We start from the raw sequence: 19,666 nt of genomic DNA, 5'->3' as shown, positions 1-19,666 counted from the left end.
AACAGTTATTGTGCTGACTTTGCTTCCAGAGGCAGTTTGGAACTCGATACAGAGTTTAGCATCTGAGGACAGACATTTATTTTTACGTGCTAAGCGCTTCAGCACTCGCCATTCCCGTTCTATGATCATGTGTGGCCTACCACTTCGTGGCTGAACCGTTGTTGCTCCTAGACGTTTCCATTTCACAATAACAGCACTTACAGTTGACCAGGGCAGCTCTAGCAGGATAGAAATATGACAAGCTGACTTGTTGGAAAGGTGGCATCCTATGACAGTGCCACATTGAAAGTAACTGAGCTCTTCAGTACGGCAATTCTACTGCCAATGTTTGTCAATGGAGATTGCTTAGTGTTGTGTTTGATTTTATACACTTGTCAGCAACGAATGTGAAATAGCCGAATCCACTAATTTGAATGGTTGTCCACGTACTTTTGGTCAGGTAGTGTATGTACATGAACACAGAGCGAGGATATCAACATTGGCATCCAATAACTGCCTTCGCTATTGATTACAAACTAAAATGACTGCTATGCTGACACCCAAAAATGTATTGGCTCAGGTGCTTTGGTGAAAGAGTGTCTCCGGTCTTTCCTCACCCTCTCTGGTGACGCTTGACCCCGGGTGGCTCTGGGTCAGCTGGCTGAGACAGGAGGGCGCTGCGGCTGCAGGGGATGGTGGATGCTCTGCTCCATCTCTCCTCCTGCCACAGTGTGGAGCGGCTGGCCGGCACCCGCTCTGCACTGGCTATACTGCTGGGCAGGCAGGGGATACTGCCCCCGCTACTGGTCACTGTCACCTTGGCTGGTCCGGGCTCCTGGGGGGGGGGGGGGGGCGAGAACGGTAAAAGGAAGAGAGGGAAAGACAAGAGTGCAAGAGGGTTCAGTGGAAGAGGAGAGAGACAAATGCAATCGTTACACATGTCAACAATGAAGACGAATCGTGACCATCTATTGAGTCCATGTGTCCATCTCTTTCTTGGGGGAACCTTTTTTTTATGTATTCCGATGACTAAGAGTTCCTTTAGCATTTTCAATAAAAGTTTATCGAAGAGACCGTATGTACAAAGAGTATTGTTTCATTACAGAACAGCACAGATTGACAGATTTAAGAGGGATGGAGGGAGGGGCAAAGTGAAAGAGAGGCAGACAGACAGCTCAACAAAGAACAAAGAGCTCCTTCATGGCAGTCACACCTGTTGTTGTCGTAGAGGACAGAACAGACAAGGGAAACATTCTGTGGGATAGAGATGTGACGACTTCATACTTAATGTCTTCAAATGCTTGTTAATAACAAGGCAGTATATTTACTGTAAAGTCCCTGCTCATTTATGGTTTTTACCAATACCTGCATTCAGTACATATAGTACACATACGCACAAAACAAATCCGTTTTGGCATGTAATCAGGGATAATAAAAAGGTAGACTCTTGACTCTTAGTATTTTGCGATACTGATAATTCTTACTTCCGTCAGCAGCGCTCTTCCCTCCGACTATATTTTTGGGATATGTTCTGTTTTGGGGGGGGGGGGGGGGGGGGGTACTTTTGACCCCTTTTCATGATTTCCAATCGGTAGTTACAGTCTTGTCCGTACAGGAGTTGCAGCGATGGGGCTCGGGAGAGTCGAAGGTCGAGAGCCATGCGTCCTCCGAAACGTGACCCCGCCAAGCCGCACTGCTTCTTGACACACTGCTTGCTTAACCCGGAAGCCAGCCGCACCAATGTGTCGGAGGAAACGCCGTACAGGCAGCGTGCATGCGCCCGGCCCGCCACTAGAGCGCCCGGCCCACCACTAGAGCGCGATGGAACAAGGACATCCTGGCCAGCCAAAACCTCCCATAATCCGGACAACGCTGGGCCAATTGTGCGGTCGCGGCCGGCTGCGACTCAGCCTGGGGTCGAACCAGGGTCTGTAGCGAGGCCTCTAGCACTGCTATACAGTGCCTTAGACCGCTGCAACACTCGGTAGGCCTTGGGATATGTTTACGTGTGGCCGGAGATAATGAAATCTGAATAGACCCTTGCTATCTCCGGGCCAATCCCCTCTCAAACAGCACATATGGAGGCATGCCACTGAACCCTGATATACTGCCTTTGAAACAAGAAAGATGTATAAGGGTTTCCACTTCGATCCCCCTCCACCTGGATTGATTGGAATTGGGATTAAGGTTTGAGATTGGGATTGAGATTGCGTAGCCATTCAGGGTTGAAGTTCATCCAGTTTGGCTCAACTCAAAGCATGTCCGTTCATGTCTCTGGTGGAAAAATGACAGCTCTGACTTCGTACACCCTGCAAATCACACAGAGCCTTTGCAATTAGGGGGTGGATCTATTGGGCGGCAGGTAGCCTAGTGGTTAGAGGGTTGGGGTCAGTAACCGAAAGGTTGCTGGTTCTAATACCCGAGCCGACAAAGTGATCAATGTGTTGGTGTGCCCTTGAGCAAGGCCCTTAACCCTACTTTGTTCCAGGACCCTGTAAAACAACACATTTCACTGCAGTGGTTAGAGGGTGTGTATGTGACAATAACACTTTTTTTTTCTTAGCAGTAACAGTGAGTCTTCACAGTCAGGTGGGCCTGACAACGGAACCTTATGGGGGTCTATTCCAGAGGTTGGTCTTCTCAACAGGGTTGAACATTCTTGAAGCCTGGAACAGGACATGGAGTCACTAATGCCCTGCCGGTGGCCCCTTGCAATGGCGGAACGGACTTTCTTCCCTCTAGCCTCAAAGTCCCTGCTACTCAACACCATATAGCCAGGAGCAAGGATTTGAAGGAGCAAACATTGCATTTCTGTCCCAAGGTTGTTTTTTTCCAACTAGAGAGGATCATAGAAAGACAGTTTATGGCCACTCTTACGAAAAGCCAGCAACACCAGAATGGCCTGTCAAGATACAATGGACTTAACCTCTCCTTGTCAGGTGCTGTTTGCCTTGGAACCACTTCCCAGAAAGCAAACAGATGTTTCTCTGTGCCTACGTATTTACAGAGCAGACAGGAATCTCTGGTGAGAAACGTGTAGGTGGGGTGGAGAGGTTTCAGGTGGAAATGGCTTCTTAGCACCGTCTTCAGTAATGGGGAAGTGGAGAAACATACAGTCTTACATTGAATATGCACCTATGTGACAAGCTCTTTCCTATACGCTCTGGTACAGAGATCAGTCTGGTCAGACCTGGATGCGATGATGACGGAAAGCGATCTGGAACCTGCAATGAAAGAGTCATCACTCGCTCAAGTAAACAACCTTAATTACATGGCTTGGCCTTGACTCATTGTACCGTAGATCTGCAAGTGGATGCCGCCAGAATGTCATTGACTCAACACATACCATACTTGTACATACATATAAAAGCGAAGTACAGAAAGTCAGGCAGACAGTGTTTTGTAGGAACAAGCAATAACTCTGGCCCCCCCACTGGTCGGTTTTCCTGATCCAGAGCACTGTTAACCCAGTTTTGTCCCCTGCATTTGTTCTGTGGTTTCTGTGCAGAATGCTGCCAGCAGGCACCAGTAATTACTGCTACCGAGTGGGTAAAGGAAGGGCACAGGGAGAGGGGGCAGACAGACAAGCCAATTAGACAAAGCAAGACAGACAGACAGACAGACCGACAGAAAGCAGCTATGCTCACTGCTGTGCAGAGCAGACTTCAGGAACACAGGACTTAGGAGGCCAACATGGCATAAAAGTAAGGGTCACTCCTCTGTCTGTGTTTTCTCTTAAGCAAATGAGGCTGTTAGTGTCTACTAGACTCAGTGTGTGTGTGGGGGGGGGGGGTCTGTTTCGGTCCACTGCCATTAGAAGACCCAGACAATGAGCTTCGGAGCCAGTCTCTGCACCCGCCACAAATCTGGCATCACATCAAAATGAAAGGAAGAAAGGAAAATAACAAACAGCACCGCAAAGTGTGTGGTCTGTAGAAGAGGATATTCAATACCATTACTTCATCTAGTCATTAAAACCTCTTACCTTTACGTTACCCTCTTTTCATGTATCTAACTCTCTAACAGAGAGAACCTCTGTAGTGTAAGCATGTACTGACATGGACATTTCGTTTAAATTCCCCTCAGGGCAAAAGTGTCTGTCATGTTATCATACAAGCCTCTTAAATTCAATACAATAACACGACTTCATACCAAACCAGTCCATTATACCTAATCGTTATGATTCATCTTAAGCTAGTGTACTGGTCCGATATCCACCATACACCCTGTTACAATAAGACCATTCAGTTTGTTGGAGTACATTATACAATAGGGCAGCGGTTCCCAAACTCGGTCCTGATTCAAACGATAAAAGCTTGATGATTAGTTGATCATTTGAATCAGCTGTGTAGCGCTCGGGCAAAAAAGCAAATGACTACCCTCTGGGGTCCCTAGGGAGACCACATATCCAATACATTGTACAGTATATACAGTACTTAGAATCTCAGAGTGGAGGGCATGGTACCTGAGGAGTGGGTGGCTCCACTTTGCGCTTCTTCTTCTGGTTCTGCTTGTTGGTCCGGGGATAGACCGTCAGGGCCTCCTGCCATCTGCAGAGACGATCAAAGGGGCAAAAATCGGTCATTAGTGACAAACATAAAAACAAGACAAAACTCCAGACTGATGGTTTCCAAACATTTTTTGTTTGTGAATTAAGACCCATCAATAGGTTTTTGGAGATTTCCCATGAGCCACTGAATAAACAAAAGCACCGTTCCTAGACGTGACCCAGTCACAACCCGAAAACAAACCGGCTCTGACCTGCCAGCTGGTCCTACCACTTGGAAAACACTGGTTCTGGTCTGTGAAATACAGTACATGTGTGTCTCAGACACTCATCACCAATTGTATTTTTGATTTCACCTTTAAATTTAACCAGGTAGGCCAGTTGAGAACAAGTTCAAGCCAAGGTAGACTACTCTTTGTGACCAGGGCCCGGTTTCCCAAAAGCATTTCAAGGTTAAGTTCATCGTTAGAACCTTCGTAAAAGCATTGTTAAGTCCCCGTGTGGCTGAAAGCCCTCATTTACCAATTGCCCCCCCCCCCCCGTGTCACTTTATACACAGAAGATCTCTGATAAATAAATAAAAAATCTTTATATGTTTATCTGTCACCTCTGTGACCACCGCTACAAACAAAAGTTGTCAATGTCTATGCAAAAACAAAGGAAAAGGTTAAGGATAAAAAGATGCTTCAAAAGAAAACCGAGATGACTGCTTTAAAATACAAATACAGTAAGCTATACAGCCTAGGCCTATATAAACTCAGCAAAAAAGGAAACGTCCCCTTTTCAGGACCCGGTCTCTCAAAGATCATTCTTAAAAATCCAAATAACTTCACAGATCTTCATTGTAGAGGGTTTAAACACTGTTTCCCATGCTTGTTCAATGAACCATAAACAGTTCATGAACATGCACCCGTGGAAAGGTCACTAAGACACTAACAGCTTACAGACGGTAGGCAATTAAGGTCACAGTTATGAAAACTTAGGACACTAAAGAGGCCTTTCTACAGACTCTGAAAAACACCAAAAGAAAGATGCTGCAAGGAGGTATGAGGACTGCAGATGTGGCCAGGGCAATAAATTGCAATGTCCGTACTGTGAGACACCTAAGACGGTGCTACAGGGAGACAAGACGGACAGCTGATCGTCCTCGCAGTGGCAGACCACGTGTAACAAACACCTGCACAGGATCGGTACATCTGAGCATCACACCTGCGGGACAGGTACAGGATGGCAACAACTACCCGAGTTACACCAGGAACACAATCCCTCCATCAGTGCTCAGACTGTCTGCAATAGGCTGAGAGAGGCTGGACTGAGGGCTTGCAGGCCTGTTGTAAGGCAGGTCCTCACCAGACATCACCGGCAGCAACGTCACCTATGGGCACAAACCCACCATCACTGGACCGGACAGGACTGGCAAAAAGTGCTCTTCACTGACGAGTCACGGTTTTGTCTCACCAGGGGTGATGGTCGGATTTGTGTTAATCTTCAAAGGAATGAGCTTTACATCAAGGCCTGTACTCTGGATCGGGATCGATTTGGAGGTGGAGGGTCCGTCATGGTCTGGGGTGGTGCGTCACAGCATCATTGGACTGAGCTTGTTGTCATTGCAGGCAATCTCAATGCTGTGTGTTATAGGGAAGACATCCTCCTCCTTCATGTGACATACCCTTCCTGCAGGCTCATCCTGACATGACCATCCAGCATGACAATGCCACCACCAATACTGCTCGTTCTGTGGGTGAGTTCCTGCAAGACAGGAATGTCAGTGTTCTGCCATGGCAAATGAAGAGCCCGGATCTCAATCCCACTGAGCACGTCTGGGACATGTTGGATTGGAGAGTGAAGGCTAGGGCCATTCCCCCCAGAAATGTCCGGTAACTTGCAGGTGCATTGGGGGAAGAGTGGGGTAACATCTCACAGCAAGAACCGGCAAATCTGGTGCAGTCCACGAGGAGATGTACTGCAGTACTTAATGCAGCTGGTGGCCACACCAGATACTGACTGTTACTTTTGATGTTGACCCCCCCTTTGTTCAGGGACACATTATTCCATTTCTGTTAGTCACATGTCTGTGGAACTTGTTCAGTTTATGTCTCAGTTGTTGAATCTTGTTACGTTCATACAAATATTTAATGTTTATACGTTAATATTTAACGTTTATTTAATAAACGTAGGTGACATTGAGGACGTTTCTTTGTTTGCCGAGTTTATTTCAATCATATTGAAATACATTTCATGTAAGTTCAATTTTGCCAATTGTTGGCCGTCTAATTTTTGCCTCAATAGATTTCATAATGTGTGACAATATGTGCACAATGATGTGCCAAATCATTGTAATATGATAGGGTAAGCATTAGAATAAGCCACCTCAATATTTACAGCCATATAGGTCTCTAGGAGCTGATCCGTCGTCAGTATTGTGGAACAATTATCATGTTAGCTCAGATTTGAATGGAGAAAGCGAATCCGAAAGTAGAGCTGCCTTTCCTTCGGTCCCATCTGCACTTGGTGAACGCTCTCGCTGGGTGGTATTTTGGGAAACACGTGTGTGACATCTTCGTCAGTTATAGGAACGATGTATGGTTAAACGCCTGTGAATTTAAGTTCCGTCGCTAATCAGGAAACCGTGCCCATGTAAGTACTGTACTTGGGAGACTCTTAACACCTAGTCAGTCCTACACCTCTTATTTCAATTGTATTTAACTAGGCAAGTCAGTTAAGAACACATTCTTATTTACAATGACGGCCTAGGAAACAGTGGGTTAACTGCCTTGTTCGGGGGCAGAAGATATTAACGACAGACTTTCACCTCGTCAGCTCATGGGTTCGATCTCGCAACCTTTCGGCTACTGGCCCGACGGTCTAACCACTAGGCCACCTGCCACACCTACAGTACTTCTGTCATGGCATTCTCTGATATCCTCAGATATACTGAATTACACATCCACTAACTGGCGGTGAGAATCCCTGCAGTGGACTACTCAAACAAGTCTCATTTACTCATTTGTTCCCCATAAGTCACACACCAATCCGGGTAATGTGCTTCAAGTCAGGACCCATCCAGTCTGTAGGAGTGAGTCCACAACACGTCAGTGGGGAAGTATCAATGAATTCATTAATATCTTCATAAGGGTTCAGGTTCAACTTGTGAGGTGGCAAACCTATTTTGTAGAAATGTGATAACTAGTTAACCGTTCAAAATCACATGAACTATTCCATGAATGAAAGAATGAATGAATGAATAGCGCTGATAAAAACAGTAGCGGTTGCGATGGCCTAAACAATGCCAGGGTTGTGTTGTGACTAATTGAAGAGCTAAGTGCATCACCATGGCACAGAACACAAAGCCATATCAATTCCCCCCCCCATTGTCCGGCCCTCTTGTGAGTGTGAAAGCCTATTGCTCTGTGATATTAGGACACTGTGGCCTAATGAAAGTACTACAGGAACGTGGCTGGCTTTTGTCAAGGCAACCTTGGCGGGGTGGCATTTCAACACCAGTCCAACAACAAATTGAATAGCGGAGATCTCATTTCAGTGTACTACTGGCATTCGTCTTTGCCCACTAGTAAAGCACCTCCTAGAAGTCCACTATCATGGCACCTACAAGCATAGTAATGTCAGCAGCATAGATCTCGTGGTCCTTCTGTAGCTCAGTTGGTAGAGCATGGCGCTTGTAACGCCAGGGTAGTGGGTTCGATCCCCGGGACCACCCATACGTAGAATGTATGCACACATGACTGTAAGTCGCTTTGGATAAAAGCGTCTGCTAAATGGCATATATTATTATTATTATTATATTATCTTAGTTTGTGGGACAAGTGAATGTTTTTAGCATGTTACTGCAAGTTAGCGTACAGATTAAGATTGAGAAAATTGTGGAGGAAGTCTTGTGCCAAGATTGAAATTGTAAAATGTTTACGATTTGATTAATTTTATTATTATTATGATTTTTTTTTTTACAGCTGTTGTACAGTATATAATCTGGTAGTTTGAGATTGAAAGTGAGTTTTCATGCTGTCCCCCCCATTCTGTATGTGTCAGGCCTAATCCCCCTCTATGGAAGACTGGGTAGCGGGATGGGGGGGAAAGCCAGAGGCTTATTCAGGCCATGAGAAAAACAGAGATCCTTTTAATCTGGGTGTTTGTCATTGGCCCAGCCCCTCCCCCAATCAGATGGCAATAACACTGCCCGGGCCAATATGTTTCCAGGGTGGCAGAGAGCCAGGTACAGCGGGAGGGAGGAGTCACTGTCAAGTGTGTCAAGAGGTGGGTCGTGAAGGACTTTGCAGGGGAGGGCAGTAAGGTTACTGTATTATAAAAAGGGGGGGGGGGGGGGTTGACGGAGAAAGAGGCATGGGGACTAGGGTGGTTTGTTAACATGCGAGGACAGTGTGTTAGTTGGTACGGGGACATAAAATGGTAGCTAGAACAGGAGTGCGTTCAGGAGGAAGGGAGATGCTAGCAGAGCAGTGCTATCACGTCTGTGGATGGACAGGAGGTACAAGGTTGGGCAGTGTATTATTATTTGGGTTTTTATTTAACTAGGCAAGTATTAAGGGTTGGGGTTGGTGAGAGGGCTTAATAAAAGAGGAGGTTGTGAGTGAATGCGGTGGTGAGTGAATGAGGGAGTTGGGAGGCAGTGAAAGAGGCAGGGGGCAGTGAAAGAATGTGCACTGTCATTGCAGTGCGAATTAGGGAGAGAGCACCGACTGCACTGCCTGATAGAGACAGCAGGGGGCAGAGCTGTTCACACAGCAATGGAACAGCACCCACAAGGCTGTGCAACAACACTTTCTCTAGCCATCTTTTCCCTCTGACTGGCTTTCTCCCCACAGGTCCAATGACCTCTAGGACAGAACTCCAGTATTTGAAATCATTGGACACCAGGGCTTCCTCTCTTATTCTTCCCTTTACAGGTGAAAGCAATATGATGGATGCCTGCTTGTGGCTCAGGTTGATGTTTATTGTCATGTCCTGTCTTGTCCTGGAGGCAGAACGAAGCAATTTCCTCTTAGATAGGCCAGCTGCAAAGTGAAAACTGCTTATTGTAAAAATTCATTAACTTTTTCGTCTTCATTTAAGGTTGGGATTAGGCATTACGGTTAGCAGTGTGGTTGAGGTTTGGGTTAAGGTTGTGTTTAAAATCTGACTGTGGCTGTGCCAACTTCATAATACTCTGCAGAGCTGCTTCCAGAACAAGATTCATGATGAAAAACACTATCCTGTGCATCCACTTGTCAAAAGACATCCACTGAGAACAGTACGAATGTAAATGGGAGACGGAGAGGCCGCCACAACAAATTAAGTAGGTAGAGGGGTTGTTGTTGTGATCTCCCTACTACCTGAACTTTTCCAATAAGAAGAATATAGCTTTCTTACATTGTGCCCTAGCCAGATGCATGTCTTACCCGTTGATAATCTCGCGGCACTCGGCCCGGATGAAGTGCTCTCTGTCGGGGGTGAGAACGCACAAGGAGTTCTTCTGGCCCGTCCTGGACTCCCCGTCGATGACGTCAGAGCACTGGTTCATGTTGATGGTGCCCTGGGGCAGCGTGCTGGGCTAGAGAACACAGAGATGGAGACAGGGCAGGGTCAGATAGTGCTAGTGACCCACTACTGCTCCGTTACCCCCCCAAATTCATTTGGACTTTGTGACGCACCAAATAAACAGTTCATAGTCACAGCCCAATTTAAAACCATAGGCCTTCGACCCACCATTTGAGTATCACTGAGTGAGTATAGTTAAGTATTACAAAGATGAACACACACACCAATGCTGATGTAAAACACAGACATAACCCGACACACACCTGGGGAACCAAACTCGCATACAAACTCAAAACATGTTGTGTTTGATGCCACTGGTCTCCAGAATTTCCCCACACAGTACTGATCTCGGTTCTGCCCTCTTGTAAACATTGCAGGGCCACAGGATCACACAGGGAGAGTGGGAGCGTTTAATTTAATCCACTCATCCAATGATGGCTCGCTGGGCTGTATAAACAGCTATGCATGGAGTACATGGTTCCTCCATCCTTTAATCTGCACAAACAACGGGACCGCCGAACTAGCCGAGCAACAAAACTGGTTAAGTGTATGCTCACCCAAGCAGTCCACCTTCTATACAGCTAAACACAAATACACTCTGGGTTTGTGTGTGCGTGTGTGTGGTTACGGCTCGTTGACAGGGAGTAGTGGAGCGCCGACACGACCCTGAACGGGAGAAGGAGCTCAGTCTGTAAATATCTTTCACAAAGTCACTGTGTATAAACACACGGGTTACAGAGAGATGCATCGTCGTCATGCAACTCTTCCCAATCATGCACACGTCAAAACAAAAACAAAAACACTTCGAGCATTTTTGGAGAATTTGGCATTTCTTTGGGAAGTCTGACCTACTCCTGACCGAGCCGGTGGACCGAGCCCAGGATGAACTCAAGTACGCAGCGGGATTTGAAAGGACGTGACTGACGAGTGCTGCGCGTGTACCACCAAGAAGAACACAGGCGTCAACGTGGACAGCCCCAAACCCCAAGCCCTTCTCTACTCAAAACAAACAGGCAGAATTACAGGCACCCAAAATGCCACTGAGGTCCTAAGCATCAGTGCAGAAGAGCCACAGATGACGATTTACAACCACCATCGATCCTGAATTACACAGAGAGATAAAGCGGGAGGCCAAATTTTTAAAAAGGGCAAGTCAAGCTAGTGATGGAATAAGTGACAGAAGCCCAGATGGGCGGGATAAACATGCCCTGTCAATCATTAAGCAATTTAGCCCTAGAGGCTCTTTGATGTGGTGAAGAAAGTCGATGACTGACAGTTTATGGTTATCCCGCCCAAAAAGCGGCCGAGAGGCCCAGTTTGCCCTACCCCTACAGTCCCTCTCAATTCACAGAGAACTGTGCTAGAAGGGCCTGTGTGTTCCAGCTGACTGACTAACTGACTGACGGACACCCGAATTTGCGCCACAGAAGTGTTAAGCCTAAACTTGCAGAGACCTAGAATGAGCCATTATGATAATCCTATAACTTTCTCTGCGCGTCTCGCCTGGGCCTCTGGCCCTATAAAACGCCTGTAGTGTGTGGAATGGCTCTTAAGTCTAGGGTGAGGGGCCAGCGCAACAGCCACATCTGACAGGCGGACAGACAGCTGGGAGAGAGGGCCTGTTCCTGCTTCAGGAGAGAGACGGCGTCAGCTTGACCTGAGTGTCCTGTCACTCTCAGACATTAGAGAAAAAAGGGGGAGGGGGGTTGAAAGAAGAGAAGAGAAACATGGGCTGTTTACAGATTGTCATAGGATACATTGTCGAATCAATTTTTTACAAGGTGCCTCTGTGTACAGTTTCAGCTCCAGCAACATAGTAAGAGAAGGAGAGGAAGCGAGGAGGTAAGGTCCATCTGTCTGTGTAAACAAACGTGTGTGTGTGTGTGTGTGTGTGTGTGTGTGTGTGTGTGTGTGTGTGTGTGTGTGTGTGTGTGTGTGTGTGTGTGTGTGTGTGTGTGTGTGTGTGTGTGTGTGTGTGTGTGTGTGTGTGTGTGTGTCCTTGGGAGAGGTCAAGAGAGTATAGGCCAAAACAACAATATTACAAATTCTGTGGACAATTTTCCAAGCCGCTTAAAATCTCAGCTTTAAACTCAGAGTACAATTTATTTTTCATGTAACAAGAATCCACAACATTGAGTTTGTGATGAAAAATCCCTTTCATAATACTATTACAGCACAGCGGGAGATCTGGAGGGAGATCTATTGGAGGCACGGCGTTGACACCGAGCAGTCGAGCACGGGACTCCTCTCACATGTGCAGTCTCCCAGCCCCGTCAGCTGAGTACAGTACGGTCTGGCCTTTCCACCGGACAAAACCCCTCCCAGCCTCCAGCCCCAAAACGCCCCCCCTCCCGGTCCCTTAGCCGAGTCCTGGACCCTTCTCCTGGGCCGTCACTCTCCACAATGAGCCCTTTGTGGAGTAGCACTAGCATAAACACAATGTGGGATTGTCAACAAGCCCCACCACAGCCGCCCCACTTACCTCCTAACGAGGAAGTGACCGAGATTTGACCAAAGACACAGAGAGACCAAAAACAACCCTGCTTTCATAAGTTAAATAAAGGTTAAATAAGAAAACAAAATTCCCATTCCTTTTAGGTTGTGTGTATTGTTGTGAATTGTTAGATACTACTGCAGTGCTGGAGCTAGAAACACAAGCATTTCACTACACCCACAATAACATCTGCTGAACATGTGTTTATGTGGCAAATAACATTTGATTTGATAAACCGGGTAAACAGTTTCCTGCCTCTCAAGATGTTCAGACAATGGTGTGATCAGTGGCTCCACTTCAGGCGTGACTCAAGTGCACCCAAAGAGTTGTTTTGCGTGTGTGATTTCATTTAGGCCCTAAGGCACAATTACTTTGCACAGAAGCTACGCTACATTAAGAGTGGGTGCCGGTGTGGTCCTGTTATACTCTGTGCCAGCGGCGTCTGTTTGTTGCCCATCTCTCTGCACGGCTAATGTCGACTTGGATTATCCCAACAGTGCTGCCATGCGAACTCTCCCGGGAAGTTAGACAACAGGTTAATGCAGGGTGTCAGTCTCTTCTCTGGTCTGAGAACAGTGACCTGCCACCTCCTCTCTCTCTCACACACACACACACAGTCTGCCTCTCCTCTGTAGCCTCCCCCTCTGTCTCATCGGCAGTCTATTCCCCCCGTTCTCGCATTCTGTCTCGCCCGCTTTGTAATCAATCTCAAGATGTTGTCCTGAGTAGGAACTGAACAGAGGTCAATTAGTGGACGGATCATTCTCCGATTATGGGACACCCAACACAAAGAGGAGGAGGCCATGGCCTGTAGTCTATACCCTAAGACCCGGGAGAGTAAAGCTAAACAGCCTTGTTCTTCCCCTATTGGCATTTTAGAAGAGAGGATGTGTTTACTTTGGCAGCTCGCTGTGTGCTTCACATTTTTTGTTGGGTTGGAGGCTAATTGTGTTCTTCTGTCAATGCTAGAGTCTGTTTAGCCTGGTTTAACCAGACTGAAAGTTGCGGTCAAGTCAAACAACGTTGAAATGTAGCAAAGTCCATTTGGATTCCAGGCAGGAGATGGTCTACTTCTGAAAACAGAAATGAGAGTCGTGGAGAAACTCACCCAATTAGAAGAACATGGGAGGGGTTGACACAGTATGTTGCATGTCATAGTGTTATTGATCGCTATGGTCCGTTACAAGAGCACTTGCATTGATGCTGTTGTTCACACGTATGATAAAAGGGGTTTCCTTTTCAGTAGCTGAATTGGCAACAATAACACGGGCGTGTCATTTCCCCCCGATTTCCAATTGGATTACAGTATTTGAATGGATTTCCAGTATACTGTCGATTACACTATAGATTACTACGTTGTATATCGTTTGATTATTCAGCAAGTATTTTGTTGAACAGCTACCACATTCAACTCCTGCACGGATTTCAGATTTAGCCTTCTCCTTCGAACATATCCCATTCTTTCTTTGTGCTAACTTTCATATCGAATAACCCCCCCCCCAAAAAAACAAAAAAATATTACTTCCCCATCCATTCAAACTCATTTTTCAAGAGGTGGATTAAAAGCAATGGGTGTGCTGACAACCTGGCACTACTAGAGAAGTCCTGACTGACTCACGAACACGGAGTTGTATCGGGTCCATTTCGGGTTGTAACTGATAATGCCAATTACGCAATCAATTGTTCCTTGGAGACTTACAACAACAAGGGTAAACACACTCTGTAGACATGGTTGAGCAAGCCAACACCAGCAGCTCCTGGGTGCCAAAGAGATGGAGTCATATACTTCTTCATTCCAGAAGAATATGAACACCCAAACATGAAGGAAACAGACCAGGTGACGCAGAGTTGACAGATTGATATATCATCGTCAACCCCCAGAGATTACCATCACAATATCTCCCTGTCCTGTAGTTTCTAGGTCCTATAATTTCACTCCTCCAAAAACAGCGAACCAATACGCCAACATACTTTCCTTTCTATATATAAATCAACTTCATTCCCTGAACCTTGATGCTGACCCTAAACCCACCCTTAATATTAAGCCCAGCCAGACAGAAGCCTCCGTAAATCATGCTATGGCATATGGTGGATATCAGGCGGTGCTGTCAGGGCAAGTATACCCATCCAGACGTTTGCTCACCTCGCCCTACTGGAATGTGTTCAGGAGCATCAACTGAACTTTATGATTACAGTATAGGACTAACGGTGCTTTCAAGACACCTGGGAACTCGGGGGGGGGGGGGGGTGATCTGAGGTCAAATCATGACGTCAGTGATCTTCAGGTCGGAAAGTCGGGAGTTCTAGAAATGCCAGGAGTTTCCGACTTGGAGTTCAGAGTTGGACGCCTCTTCAAAACGATGTGTCCCAGTCGGAGCTAGAGAAATAATGGAAAAGTAAAACATAAATACACAAAGCGTAACGACAACTTGCCTATATACTTACCTATATAATTCCTAAAACCAGCGTGCATGGATTACACTTGAGGCCCATGTGATTTCCACAGAGATGGGTATGTCTGCCTTTTCCTGTTACGCTCCTGGCCTATGGGATAGCCTGGGAGACTAAACTTACACTTCAGACTCTTGATTTTTATTTTTGTATTGCTTGTAACTGTTTCGGGTAATGCCGGTTCTTGTGTCGTTAGGGGAATATGTGTGTATATATGTGTGTAAATGTAATCATCTGCTGCTGTATTTTTTGTTGTGTTTTTTGTGTCATCTGTGATCATTTTATTTGTGTCTTGTGTAGTTTCTTAATCATTGTACCTAAACTGTATGTGTAAACATGTATACGCAGGGCCCAGCTGTAAAAGAGACCTTGGTCTCAGTCTGTGTTCCTTGTTGAAATAAATGATAGGTACCAGTAACGAGTCGATGTGCAGGGGTACGATGTAATTGACATACATATAACTGGGAATAAGTGACAGATAAAACAGTAGCAGCAGCGTATGTGACGAGTCAAAAAAAAGTTAGTGTAAAAAGGGTCAATGCAGATAACCAAATAGTTACCCGGAATAACTACTTGGCAGTCTTATGGCTAAGGTGGCTGGAGTCTTACCATTTTTAGGGCCTTCCTTTGACACCTCCTGGTATAGAGGTCCTGGATGGCAGGGAGCTTGGCCCCAGTGATGTACTGGGCCGTACCCACTACCCTCTGCAGCGCCTTGCGGTCGGATGCCAAGGAGTTGCCATACCAAGCAGTGATGCAGCCAGTCAATAGGATCTCGATGGTGCAGCTGTAGACCTTTTTGAGGCTCTGAGGGCCCATGATAAAACTTTTCCACATCCAAAGGCGTTGTCGCGTCCTCTTCACAACTGTGTCGATGTGTGCGGACCATGATAGATCCTTAGTGATGTGGACACTCAGTGATCAGGCCTACCACCTTCGTGTCGCCGGCAAACTTAATGATTGTGTTGGAGTTGTGCCCGGCCACGCAGTCGTGGGTGAACAGAGAGTACGGGGACTCACTCCAGAGGGGACCCCGTGTTGAGGGTCAGCGTTGCCTACCCTTACCACCTGGGGGCATCATGTCAGGAAGTCCAGTTGCAGAGGGAGGTGTTCAGTCCCAGGGTCCTAAGCTTATTGATGAGCATGGAGGGCACTATGGTTGATTTTCACTAGGATCTCGATTACTCCTCATTTGGACTAACCTTCCGGGATTCCTTGAACATTAAAATACAAGCACATTTTCACATATAAACACAAATACAAAAACAGACATAAGACACTGACATACTGTAGATTAGTTATTTGAGATGACCAGGATAAGCAGTTGCCTAGCTGCACTCCTAGTCGTTTGGTTTGACACTTTCTCAATTCGTACTCTCCCCATGCTTAAACCGCATCTCATGTTGTGTTGACCTTTCCTGGCAGAACAAACCAACAACCTTGTTTTTTAAAATATTTTTTATAACGTTCGAAACAAATTTGTTCTGCCAAACCCACTCCCTGATTTTACCCAGATTTGTGGAGCTTGCTGTACCTGTTGAACAAATTCATCTTGCTGTATATATTGTAGTATCGTCTACAAATATAGTAGCGTGAGTTTCAGATAAGGCATAAAGAATGTTGTCAGTATATAAAAATGAAAAAAAGATATTGCCCAAGTTAGCTGCCCTGCGGTATTCCACAGTCTAAAGCATGAGGGGAAGAAAACGACCCATTGACATACAGTCCCAGTCAAAAGTTTGGACACTTACCATTTCAAGGGTTTTTCTTTATTTTACTATTCCACATTATAGAAGTATAGTGAAGATATCACAACTATGAAATAACATATGGAATCATGTAGTAACCAAAAGTGTTCAACAAATAAAAATATATTTTAGATTCTTCAAAGTAGCCACCCTTTGCCTTGATGACAGCTTTGCACACTCTTGGCATTCTCTCAACCAGCTTCACCTGGAATGCTTTTCCAACAGTCTTGAAGGAGTTCCCACATATGCTGAGCACTTGTTGGCTGCTTTTCCTTCACTCTGCGGTCCATCTCATCCCAAACCATCTCAATTGGGTTGAGGTCAGGTGTGATTGTGCAGGCCAGATCATCTGATGCAGCACTCCTCCACTCTCCTTGTTCAAATAGCCCTGACACAGCTTGGAGGTGTGTTGGGCAGTTTTCCTATTGAAAAACAAATTATAGTCCCACTAAGAGCAAACCAGATGAGATGGCATATCGCTGCAGAATGCTGTGGTAGCCATGCTGGTTAAGTGTGACTTGAATTCTAAATAAAATCACAATAGCGTCACCAGCAAAGCACCCACACACCATCACACCACCTGCATCATGGTGGGAATCACACATGCAGAGATCATCCGTTCACTCTACCTCTCACAAAGACAGAAGAGGTTGAAACCACAAATCTCAAATTTGGACTCATCAGACCAAAGGACAGATTTCCACTGGTCTAATGTCCATTACTCGTGTTTCTTGGCCCAAGCAAGTCTCTTCACATTATTAGTGTCCTTAAGTAGTGGTTTCTTTGCAGCAATTCAACCATGAAGGCCTGTTTTACACAGTCTCCTCTGAACAGTTGATGTTGAGATGTGTCGGTTACTTGAACTCTGTGAAGCATTTATTTGGACTGCAATCTGATGTGTAGTTAACTCTAATGAACTTATCCTCTGCGGCAGAGGTAACTCTGGATCCTCATGAGAGCCAGTTTCATCATAGCCACTTGAAGAAACTTTCAAAGTTCTTGACATTTTCCAGATTGACTGACCTTCATGTCTTACAGTAATGATAGATTGTTGTTTCTCTTTGCTTATTTGAGCTGTTCTTACCATAATATGGACTTGGTCTTGTACCAAATAGGGCTTTCTTCTGTATACCATCCCTACTTTGTCCCAACACAACTGATTGGCTCAAATGCATTAAGAAATCCCACAAATTAACTTAACAAGGCACACCTGTTAATTTAAATGCATTCCAGGTGACTTCCTTATGAAGCTGGGTGAGAGAATGCCAAGAGTGTGCAAAGCTGTCATCAAGGCAAAGGGTGGCTACTTTGAAGAATCTCAAATACAGTTGAAGTCGGAGGTTCACATACACTTATGTTGGAGTCATTAAAACTCATTTTTCAACCACTCCACAAATGTCTTTTTAATAAACTATAGATTGTCAAGTCGGTATATAAACACTGTGGGACCAAGCAGCAGTCATGCCGCTCGGGAAGGAGACACGTTCGGTCTCCTAGAGATGAACGTACAGGGGTGGCAGCATCATGGTGTGGGGGTGTTTTGCTGCAGGAGGGACTGGTGCACTTCACAAAATAAATGGCATCATGAAGGAAACATATGTGGCTATGTTGAAGCAACATCTCAAGACATCAGTCAGGAAGTTAAAACTTGGTCGCAAATGGGTCATGACCCGAAGCATACTTCCAAAGTTGTTGAAAAATAAAAATGGTGATCCTAACTGACCCAAGACAGTGAATATTTACTAGGATTAAATGTCAGGAATTGTGAAAAACTGAGTTTAAATGTAATTGGCTAAAGGTGCATGTAAACTTACGACTTCAACTGTACATATTTAATTGGTCACTGGAAAATGGGCAATTTCCAAATGTATGAAAGTATGCTAAAACAGTGTCCAAATCCCAAAAGATAGCAAAGAACCAGTTACTCCTGCCAATAGTCAACCAATCAGTCTACTCCCTTCACTCCAAGATATTTGAGGGTAATTGTGAGGAAATATGGGGAATAATTATCTGATCACAGCCAATCAGCAGCATGCTTATTGCAAAAACCAGTCCATTGGTTGACATGACTGACCAGTGGCTCAGTGCTATGGATAATGGCAAGTTTGTGGGTGTACTATTTTTAGATTTCAGTGCAGCATTTGATTTAGTGGATCATTAACTCATTTTAACAAAATGATTGCATTATGGGTTTAAGGAGGCAGCATTGAATTTGGTACAGTTGTATCTAACTAACAGGAAACATTCCACCAACACCAGTCAAAAGTTTGGACACACCTACTCATTCAAATGTTTTTCTTTATTTTGACTCTTTTCTACATTGTAGAAGAATAGTGAAGACATCAAAACTATGAATTAACACATATGGAATCATGTAGTAACCAAAACAAGTGTTCAACTGTATGTATATGTTGATTTGTTTAAATAGGAAATTTACATACACCTTAGCCAAATACATTTCAACTTAGTTTTTCACAATTCCTGACATTTAATCCTAGTAAATATTCCCCGTTTTAGGTCAGTTATTCCTCCTGACAGCTGGTGTAACTGAGTCAGGTTTGTAGGCCTCCTTGCTCGCACACGCTTTTTCAGTTCTGCCCACACATGTTCTATAGGATTGAGGTCAGGGCTTTTTGATGGCCACACCAATACCTTGACTTTGTTTTCCTTAAGCCATTTTGACACAACTTTGAAGGGTGCTTGGGGTCATTGTCCATTTGGAAGACCCATTTGTGACCAAGTTTAACTTCCTGAGATGTTGCTACAATATATCCACATCATTTTCCTTCATGATGCCATCTAGTTTGTGAAGTGGGGCAACAGGGTAGCCTAGTGGTTTGGGCCCTGAGCTGACAAGGTACAAATCTGTCATTCTGCCCCTGAACAGGCAGTTAACCCACTGTTCCTAGGCAGTCATTGAAAACAAGAATTTGT

At 45.3% G+C, this 19,666-nt stretch overlaps 1 protein-coding gene across 1 annotated transcript in view; it reads right to left on the bottom strand.

The window, feature by feature from the left end:
- The window catches only part of LOC124048383 (myosin phosphatase Rho-interacting protein-like), a 73,528-nt gene that overhangs the window by 1,134 nt on the left and 52,728 nt on the right, over positions 1 to 19,666 (bottom strand). The window contains exons 4-6 of the mRNA XM_046369110.1: positions 9,901 to 10,052; positions 4,445 to 4,529; positions 597 to 814 (exon numbers count right to left, since the gene is read on the bottom strand). Coding sequence (XP_046225066.1) covers positions 597 to 814; positions 4,445 to 4,529; positions 9,901 to 10,052 — 455 coding nt within the window. The remainder of the gene's footprint in view (positions 1 to 596; positions 815 to 4,444; positions 4,530 to 9,900; positions 10,053 to 19,666) is intronic.

This window comes from Oncorhynchus gorbuscha, linkage group LG11 (assembly GCF_021184085.1).
Source record: "Oncorhynchus gorbuscha isolate QuinsamMale2020 ecotype Even-year linkage group LG11, OgorEven_v1.0, whole genome shotgun sequence".
In the NCBI taxonomy this organism is placed as follows: domain Eukaryota; kingdom Metazoa; phylum Chordata; class Actinopteri; order Salmoniformes; family Salmonidae; genus Oncorhynchus; species Oncorhynchus gorbuscha.
The sequence above is the reverse complement of the archived record's forward strand: the minus strand, read 5'-3'. Positions and strand labels throughout refer to the sequence as shown.